The following is a 10,223-nucleotide window of genomic DNA, read 5'->3' as shown; positions in this document are numbered from 1 at the left end:
ATATATATATATATATATATATATATATATATATATATACATATATAGATGCAAACATACACAAACACATATGTAGCTGTGGTTGAATGTCAGTTAGTTCTGACTAGAGTCTTTACAAAAGGTCTCTTCATCCATATAACTCAGCAGGAATGACGTCATTAAGGTGGGTGGGTGGTGGTAGTGGTGGCTGGTCAGTGAGGCAGCAGTCAGCTATCCTGTACTGGCATGGTGCAACGGCGGTGGAGGAAGGGTGGCAAGAAGTAGCTTGATTGGTGGTGGTGGTAGCGGGGACAGAATGATCAGATCAAGCACCCCCCCCCCACACACATCCTTACACAGTTTACAGATGGGACTGATGTGCTGGGTTATCAAGGCTGCACAGATGCGTCTGTGTGCATGCATGCATACAGCAGTGCACACGGCAAATGTAGAAAATGTTGTCATTGCTTATCCAGTTTGCACATCACATCTTCTATGACCCCCCCCCCCCCTACGATCCCAGACTGACTGTGGTACTAGCCATCTCATGTAGGGTACCCTCAGGGGGACAACTGTAGTTAACCAAACAAAACATTTGGCCAACAGTTTGTCCAATTGACCCTCAGCAGTGGTGTTGCTACATTGGTAGAGGGGCTAGAGAAAAATGCCTTGCAATGTTTAGTAATGACTAAGTGGCAGGCTGGCAGAAACGTTAGCAAACCGGGCGAAATGCTTAGTGGTATTTTGTCTGTCTTTATGTTCTGAGTTCAAATTCCAAGCAAAGTTGGAAACGATCTTGCTCAAATGGTGCTTTTTACGTGCCGCTGGCATGGAAGCAAGACCGCTGCTCTGGCAGTGATCCCGCTCGGATGGTGCTGTTAGCACTCCACTGGCACAGGTGCCAGTCCTCAAATTTGGTTCAGTTTCGATCTCGTCTGTTTGTTTATTTTGTCTTCTATAACCATGTCTGGTCTTCTTGCTGCAAAAGTATGGTCAATCTTTATGGTGAAGTCCTACAAAATCTTGTAATATTCATTTTCTATCACAACCTCTGGTCCATATTCATATAACTTTTCTGTTGTTTTGAAGCCACATACTTGACTATTATCCCGATGCTCTCCCTTGGTGGCTGTGGTGAATGTGTAACTGTACTAGGCAGGGATCTTCATGAGAAAGTAACATCACAAATAGGCAAGTACAACTGGAGAATGGTATGGGGAACAGATGGAAACAATGTGGGTGACACCATCTCTAGAGTCAAGAACAATACCAGTGGGACGATCAGAAAAGGAGCATTCAATACATCAGTGGTTCCCAAAGTGGACAGTATAGTCCCCCTGGGGGTGGGGGAAAGTTCCAAGGGGGCATTGAAGAAAAGTGGGGAGATTATGGGGTAGTGATTCATGGAAAAATTAGGGTGATAATGGGGTAGCAATTCATAGAAAAACCAACAAAATAATGGGTTCATTAAGTTTTATTTGTGAAATACAGTTTGCTTCAGGAAGAGGTCTATGCTTGTGATGGTTAGTTGGGGTGGGGGCGCTAGGAATGTGGCCTGGGTGTTGAAGGGGCAGCAGCCCGAAAATGTTTTGTAACCACTGCAATACATTCTCTAGTGTAGAGTGGAAACTTGGCAGAATTGTTAGCATACTGGACGAAATGCTTTGCAGATTTTTGTCTGTCTTTGTGTTCTGAATTCAAATCGGCTGAGGTTGACTTTGCCTTTCATCCTTTCGGAGTTGATAAAATAAGGACCAGTTGAACATGGGAGCCAATGAAATCCACTTACCCCTGCCCCCAAATTGCTGGCCTTGTGCCAAAATTTAAAACCAATATAGTCCCTGGAGTCTCTACAATTATAATCAAACATTTAATACTCCAATATACTGAATATACAGATGTAAAGAGATGTAAAGTATATCTGTGATCTTTCAGATGCAATATATATGTATGCATGTATGTGTGTGTATGTGTGAGAGTGTGTGTGTGTGTGTGTGTGTGTGTGTGTGTGTGTGTGTGAGTGTGTGTCTGTATCAATATGATAAATAGCTAAACAGTGTGCTAACACAGGACAGCGGAGCATCATGGGGAAATTAGATAGATATCAATAGAATCAGTTCCTTGCATGGCCACCCCATGAGATGTCTAATTAGTGGGGCAGGGGGAGAAATAACGGTGTGGTGGATAGGGTGGCAGTAGTGGTGGTGGTGGTGGTGGTGGAGGTAGTGATAGTAAAGAATGAAATCAGCTGCTTTCAAGGAATGATATTTGGCATAATTGACAGGAAGGCGCCATTTTGGAATTCATATCTGTGATCAAACATTCAGAGTTTGAGTGCACAATACACAGTTACACAGTTATGTATGCTTATGTTCAGCATCAATATTTTACACACACACACCACAAACACACACATACCACAAACACACACACACATACATGGCGGCGAGCTGGCAGAACCGTTAGCACACCGGGCGAAATGCTTAGCGGTATTTCGTCTGCCGTTACGTTCTGAGTTCAAATTCCGCCGAGGTCGACTTTGCCTTTCATCCTTTCGGGGTCGATTAAATAAGTACCAGTTACGCACTGGGGTCGATATAATCGATTTAATCCGTTTGTCTGTCCTTGTTTGTCCCCTCTGTGTGTAGCCCCTTGTGGGTAGTAAAGAAATAACACATACATACAGAGTTCAACATAGTACTATAAACATACATGCACACACAAACTTACATACATACATACACAGATATACATTACACACATGCTGGTGTTCCAGGACTGGTCCCTCAGCAGGGGTAATGTTACCTAAACTAACCACAGGATGATCCCTAATCTGCATTTGATGGAGACAGGTCCTGACAGCTTAGCTTAGTGTTGAATTCACTTTTTCTACAATGAAACAGTCAGTCTGAAGTGACAGGCCATTAAATCAAACCAGTCCAGGTTCTTTACTCTCAAATGCCACTGTCCACCGTCGTACTGTAACCGATACTATTCATTGCAACATGCTGGAGCTTGCAGTATTTGTAGGTAGGGAGAAATAGACTGGAGTGTGGAGAGAGTGAAATACTGCTCTTCACCACACCCCATGTCAGAGTGCAGTGTGGTCCTCACTGAGAAGAGAGCTGATATAACTGGGAATATGACCTGTGGGTCGTGCCTAGTTGTTCAGGTGACCACATCTGCGTCCTAGTTTCACTTGAACTAAACTGACCAGGGGCAACACAACATCTACTGTAGTACACTATCACTATACAGTTTCTACACTACACACAAACATACATACATACATACGTACCAGGCATGTGCCATCGGCAATTACTCAGGGTAGGCAGTTCGTGCCATTTATGTAGTAAAACACACAAAAAAAAAAGCGAAACAGGCGCGCGACTGAGTTGGAGGTAGATTTACTTCTGCTTTTATAGTATGTAAAGAAAACGTTGTTGTAGGAATGTACACAGCACATGTACCACAGCAATACTATGCATAGCTTTAATACTGAGATTGAAAGGCAGGGATAAATTATGCCTACTGAATCTACAAAAAAATCAAATATTTTGTATTTTATGCAAGGTAATCAGAGTAACCTTCATAATTTTATTGAATTTGGTGCATATTTTGCCATAAAAGGAAAATCTATTTTATTTAGGGTAGGCACTGCCTACCTTGCCTATCCAGGTGGCACGTCCCTGATATGAACGTATGTATGTTTGTTGGTTAGTGCATACTACTACATAAGCGGCATAGGGCTGGTTTCCTGGTTTCTCTGGCATGCATATATATTCCTCCCAGGACGGAACCCGGTCTGTCACAGGATTACATCATTATTGCCAGCTGAGTGGACCGGAGCAAAGTGAAATGAAGTGTCTTGCTCAAGGACTCAACACATCGTCTGGTCCAGGAATTGAAACCACAATCTTATGATTGTGAGTCCAACACCCAAACCACTAAGCCATGCATCTCCATATGTACATACATGTGTGTGTGTGTGTGTGTGTGTGTGTGTGTGTGGAGTCGAAACAAAAAACTTCAACTCTGACTCCTCTACTATTGACACTTCCGACTCCAATTCCAATTCCTCTTTATGTAATTAAGTGATTGTGGTCTACATATCTCATAAAGTATATGCATACGCTTGTACTTTGAGTAGGCCTATATGTTATAACTGGTTTATATTAAAGAATAAAGATATTGTGAGTCGGAGTCAGTACAGTTTTACCGACTCTGACTCCAGCTACCTCTTAACTATTTCCGACTCTGACTCCACAGCCCTGTATGTATGTATGCATGTATGTATGAATGATAATTTAATATACACAGGATTTAAATGCAAGCTGTTCTCTGCTGCATTTTGAGCCTGTCATATATTCTTTTCTACTCTAAGCACAAGGCCCAAAATTTTTGGGGAGGGGAAGGCAGTCAATTAGATCAACCCCAGTATGCAACTGGTACTTAATTTATCGACCCTGAAAAGACGAAAGGCAAAGTTGACCTCGGCGGAATTTGAACTCAGAACATAAAGACAGATGAAATACAGCTAAGCATTTCGCCTGGCATGCTAATGTTTCTGCCAGGAGCCTGTCAAATATTGTAGCATTTGTTGCTAGTATAGGGTTAATAGCTACTAAGTAATATCGGGCAGGGATATAGAAATAACTCAGAAAGTGAATGAGTACATTGTAAGACCCCTTTGGGAATGATGGTCCCTTAACTGTTGTCAGAACATCTGATTGGGAGAGGAGTAGGTAGGAATTCCTTAACTGTGGTGGGTATAACCTCTCTGCTCTGCTTTGCTATCTTGTGGGAGGGGGGAGTCCACAAAGACAAATGGTAGGGGAACACACCTTGAGGGAAAAACAAGGTGTGGCAGTCAGCTTTAACCCTTTAGCATTTAAACCAGACATATCTGGCCAAATAATTCTACCTCTTTTATGTTCTAAGTGACTAGATCTGGCCCCTTTCACCTATCCTACAATGCCATTCTAAGAATATACAATCGCATTATCCAAATATCAAAATCTGTGAGAAAATACATGATTAATTCAAATCAATGTGAATAAAGAAGCTTTACATTTGACTGAATACTATAAGTGCCGAAGGTAATTTCTAACAGACTGGATTTCCAGTAGCCTCCTGCAGCTGGGAGAGGAAGTCCTAGTCATCTTAGATCACTGTTGTCACTGGATCTATCCCAGTAGAGATAGTAATACAGGGAAATGTGCTCCCACCCCAAACCTTCTTTGTATACATATCTGTTCCTGCTAAATGGATTATAAGTCTTGGGTAAGAGGAGTGTTCATTGTTGTTGAGGCAGTCGGAGTATCACATGTTTCTGTGAGGATGAAACACTCTCATATCCATTGCGTCCTCACATGAGAGCACATAGTAGGGTGTAGCATAGACAATGGTAGCAGTAAGAACTCTCTGGTTGCTTGCATGGCTTCATCCTCTGAAGCTGCTGTTTGTTAACAAGCAGAGACATGAAAGGATCAACAGTGAAACAATAACATGGGTTGTGATGTACAGACACCCAAGTATCCACTGATAACAAAGAAGATAGCCATTATCAATTGTGATGGCCACCTAAAAACATAGTAAACTGTGTAACAGGTTATCAACATAGTAGAATGGTTCACAAGTTTGCTTTGTAATCATGACATTTTAGGTTTGATTCCACATTGCAGTAGCTTGGTTATAAATTTTTATAATCAAGTAGCTTGAGGTCAACCTAAGCTTGAGGTGAGCGAATCAGGATCAACAGAAACTGTGTGGAAGCCCAATGAATGCAATAAATCTGTCATTGAAATGGTCACACTTGCCATTCACAGAGCCATGTCTGAGGGTAGACATGACTGTGGAATACTCAGCTCAGTTACACTTTTAATAAAATGAGTCAATATTTTCATGGATCAAACAATTCAGATATTCACTGTTGATCCTTCAGTGTAGTATTGTGTAAAATGTGTATGTGAAGGTGCAAGGCCTACTAGCTAGGGTATGCAGCCCAGGATTGTAAGGCCATGAGTTCAATTCCAAGTGGCACATTGTGTCCTTGAGCAAGACACTTTATTTCACGTTGCTCCAGACCACTCAGCTGGCAAAAATGAGATGTACCAGTATTTCAAAGAGCCAACCTTGTCACATTTGGTGTGTCACACTCTGAATATTCTTGAGAATTACATTAAGGGTGTAAGGGTGGCTGTGTGGTAAGTAGCTTGCTTACCAACCACATGGTTCCGGGTTCAGTCCTACTGAGTGGCACCTTGGGCAAGTGTCTTCTACTATAGCCTCGGGCTGACCAAATCCTTGTGAGTGGATTTGGTAGACGGAAACTGAAAGAAGCCCGTCGTATATATGTATGTGTGTGTATATGTTGTGTATCTGTGTTTGTCCCCCCCCCCCAAACATCGCTTGACAACCAATGCTGGTGTGCTTAGGTCCCCGTAACTTAGCGGTTTGGCAAAAGAGACAGATAGAATAAGTACTAGGGTTACAAAGAATAAGTCCTGGGGTCGATTTGATTCAACTAAAGGCGGTGCACCAGCATGGCCGCAGTCAAATGACTGAAACAAGTAAAAGAATAAAAGAATAAAAGAATAAGGGTATACATGTCTGTGGAGTACTCAGCCACTGGAACATTAATTTCACAAGCAGACAGTTCTGTTGATCAAATCAACAGGAACCCTTGTCGTCGCTCTCAACGGAAAGCTAAGTGTGTGTACGGTATAGTATGGCACAGTGTATGGTAAGGAATATGGTATAGTGAAGTATGGAATAGCATATGCTGTAGTATGGCGTAGTGTGTATGATGTAGTATGGCATGGTTTTAAATGGTATGGAGTGTGTGTGCGGTATAGTATGTTACAGTGTGTGTGTGTGTGTGTGTGTGGGGCATAGTAAAAGTGCGCGATGTGGAATAAAACAGGTTTTGGTGATTAGTGTTTGTGTGTGTGTATGTACATATGTATGAGTGAGTGTGTGTGTGTGTGTGTGTGTGGATTATGCGCATGTGTGTATGTATGATAAGGTGATTAGTGGAAGATATTTCTGCAGCTGAGACACAGAACTAAACAAACATACGCATAAATATATACATACTTTTGTATATGCATGTATGTGTGTGAATGTATATATGTGAGTGTGCATGCATATATATATGTGTGTGGATATATATATATATATATATATATATTGTACATATGTGTTTGAGTATGTATGTATGTGTGTATATGTGTGTGGATGGATATATATATATATATATATATATTTATATATATGTACACGTGTGTTTGTGTATGTATGCATGCATGTATCTGTGTGTTTATGTGTGCGTGCATATATATGTGCATGTGTGTTTGTGTGTGTATGCATGTGTGTATGTATGTATGCACAACTCCCCTGCCCTCCACAGTAGTACACAGCTGCACTGTTCACACACCTACCACAGACTCACTAAATTTCAGCATCAAATTTCAGTTTTTTTTTATAACACATAAATACATATTCATATCTCAACACACACACACACTTCAACATACACATACACACACCAATAATTCCTGTTAAATACTTTTTTTTTTCCTTTTTTTCCAGAGAAGCCCTGAACTGATTGGTGTGAAAATATCGGTGACGGTGGAGTTGTGGGTGTTGTTTAGCCCTGGGTCAACCATGATCAAGCAGATCCATGATCAAAGCCATTCCAGCGGTGACCATCCAGAATTCTTCTTATGTATATGATACTCAGGACCAATGATATTCAACAAATCTTTTTCTAAGACAGCAGAATGGAATTTGATATAGATTTTCACTGCTATTTCTAGCACATTGAACGGCCACATAGAGGCTCCATCATTGATCCATCTAGGGATGTAGTAGTAGTGGTAGTAGTAGTAATAGTAGTAGTTATTGCTGTAGCAGAACCTTACATGCTGTGTCAATGATTATAGCAGGTCGGATCTATTGATTATATAAAGATGGTGGTGGTGGTGGTGGTGGTGGTATTTGTGGCTATGGGAGTGATGATGATGATAGCAATAATTACAGTGATGGAAGGGTTGATGGTGATGGTGTCGATAGTGGTGATGATGATGATGATGATGATAATGGTGGTGATGGTGACGGTGCTGATGATGGTAAAACATACACGTCCATGGACGCACAGACAGCCAAGTGTAACGATAATTGGGGTACCCTGATTAAATAATAATAAACTGGTGCTGGCAGGTTGAACTCGGTGGGGAGACGGGTGGGGGTTAGCGATAATGGGAGATGCAGAATGAGGAAGAAGGAAATTGAAAAATAAAAGGAAGGAAGGAAGGAAGGTCGGGAAACGAAGAAGAGAAGGACAAGGAAAAATGATGGAAATATTGATGATATAAGAAGGAGAAATAACCAGGCAATAAGGGGGGAGCAGTGAGGGAGAGAGAAAGGGCTCCACATCGGGATAGGAAGTTCATTGAGTTTTACACCAATCAGCTCGTTAGATGTGATAAACCAATTATAATCATCAGTACCGAGTTGAAATGGGTGCAGTTGTAGCTGTGTGGTTAGGAACATCACTCGGCAACCATGTGGGTTTTCAAGGTTTAATTTCACTGTGGTTATCTTAGGCAAGTGTTTCCACTACAACTTTTGGGAGGTGGACCAAAAGTCCAGTCCACAGAACCTGTGTGGAAAGAAGCTCATTGTCAGATGCAGGGGTTTTCAAACTGTGGTCCGCAAGGGCAAGACGGGGTTTGTGGACAGCAAATACTTTTTATGGGCAATTTGATTTTATATATATTTTTTAATCGAAATCTTTTAATTGACAATAAAACTATTTGTTAAATACTGTTAAATAAATAAATGTAAAAATATATGTTATTTTAAGCAAATATTTATGTATAAATTTCATAAGCATTTATAAGGGGGTCGGTCCCTAAGGTAAAGCCTGAAATATAAAGGGGTCCGCAAGTCAAAAAGTTTGAAAACCCCTGGTCAGATGGACTGTTTCTGTTCTTGGATTGTAGACTTAATTTGTCGCAGAGTTATCAAAGCATCAGAGAGAATTCCTCGCAGTATCTGTTATGAGTCTTGGTGATCTGAGTTCAAATTCCACCAAGGTCAGATTCGCTCTTCATCCTTTCAGAGTCAATAACCCCACCCACCCAAACACACACCAATCCAGAGCAGTGGATTAATGGTTTAGAGAAAGATGGCTTGCAGTATCTGTTAGGATTCTTTGTCATCTGAGTTGAAATCCAACTGAAGTCAGGTTTACCAATCAGAATACCAATCCAGGGTGGTGTATTGGAATAACTCTAAGACTAGATACCTTGTGGTAATTGTTCCAGCTTCTTGTATTCTGAGTTCAAACCCCACTGTGGCCTACTCAGGTGGTTGACTTAATCCATTACTCAGTTAGCAGCAGCAGCTGCCACCACATTTGATGCCACTGTTGCCACCACCACAACCACAGCTGCCATCACCACTCTGTGGTCATCTGAATGGATATTTTTGAGGTTTTTCTTCATGAAAGCAATGAAAGTTTAGTATGAGGTCCCAGGCAACATGTGGAGGAGGTTTGTGTGCAAAAAGTTTTTGAAAAATGAAGGGCAGTATTACCAAAATGAGAACATGGTTAGAATTAAGCAGGTTGTAGGGAAACAAAAGAGGTGCTGACAACCAATCCTTGAGGATAAACAAAAGTGGAGATTTCTTGAAGCCATTCAAAAGATTTCATTCTTTTAAGATGTCAACAGCAACAAAATCCCCATACAGTAAAAAAAAAAACAACAAAAAATGCTGAAACAAAAAAACCCCCCCAAAATCCTTATTAAAGTCATTTACCTTCATTGTTGAGAAAAGATAATCTGAAACTTTCCATTGCCATCTTTGGTGTCACCACTGTTTTATTTCTACGTCGAACTGTTCCTGTATTACTGCCATCAGAATCGAGAGCCTGCAAAGATAAAGAGACACAATATGAAATATTTTTCAAAGTAAACATTGTTTTTATGAAAAAACCCATACGCACAACAGTTCGTTGTTATTTTATTTCCTGGCCTAACGTTGTTGTACTTTTGACCCTTTTGTCAGATTCACCAACCAAGAGGCAGAAATGGTGTCTTGTGCTTAGATCACAAGTTGAGCTGTGATTAACTTATGACCAGCTGATAAAACAATCCTTAACCAAAACAAGTGATGCTGCAGCCCCTCCTTACATAAGTATCTTATTGGTAAATATATATATATATATATATATA

The 10,223-nt window shown here is 40.9% G+C and overlaps 1 protein-coding gene across 1 annotated transcript in view; it reads right to left on the bottom strand.

The window, feature by feature from the left end:
• The window catches only part of LOC106878494 (ras-associated and pleckstrin homology domains-containing protein 1), a gene marked incomplete at its 3' end in the record, with an annotated part of 336,047 nt that overhangs the window by 129,731 nt on the left and 196,093 nt on the right, over positions 1-10,223 (bottom strand). The window contains exon 3 of the mRNA XM_052970936.1: positions 9,808-9,919. Within this exon, the coding sequence (XP_052826896.1) occupies positions 9,808-9,919 (112 nt within the window). The remainder of the gene's footprint in view (positions 1-9,807; positions 9,920-10,223) is intronic.

This window comes from Octopus bimaculoides, chromosome 9, assembly GCF_001194135.2.
Source record: "Octopus bimaculoides isolate UCB-OBI-ISO-001 chromosome 9, ASM119413v2, whole genome shotgun sequence".
Lineage (NCBI taxonomy): Eukaryota > Metazoa > Mollusca > Cephalopoda > Octopoda > Octopodidae > Octopus > Octopus bimaculoides.
This window is presented reverse-complemented; position numbering and strand designations above follow the sequence as displayed.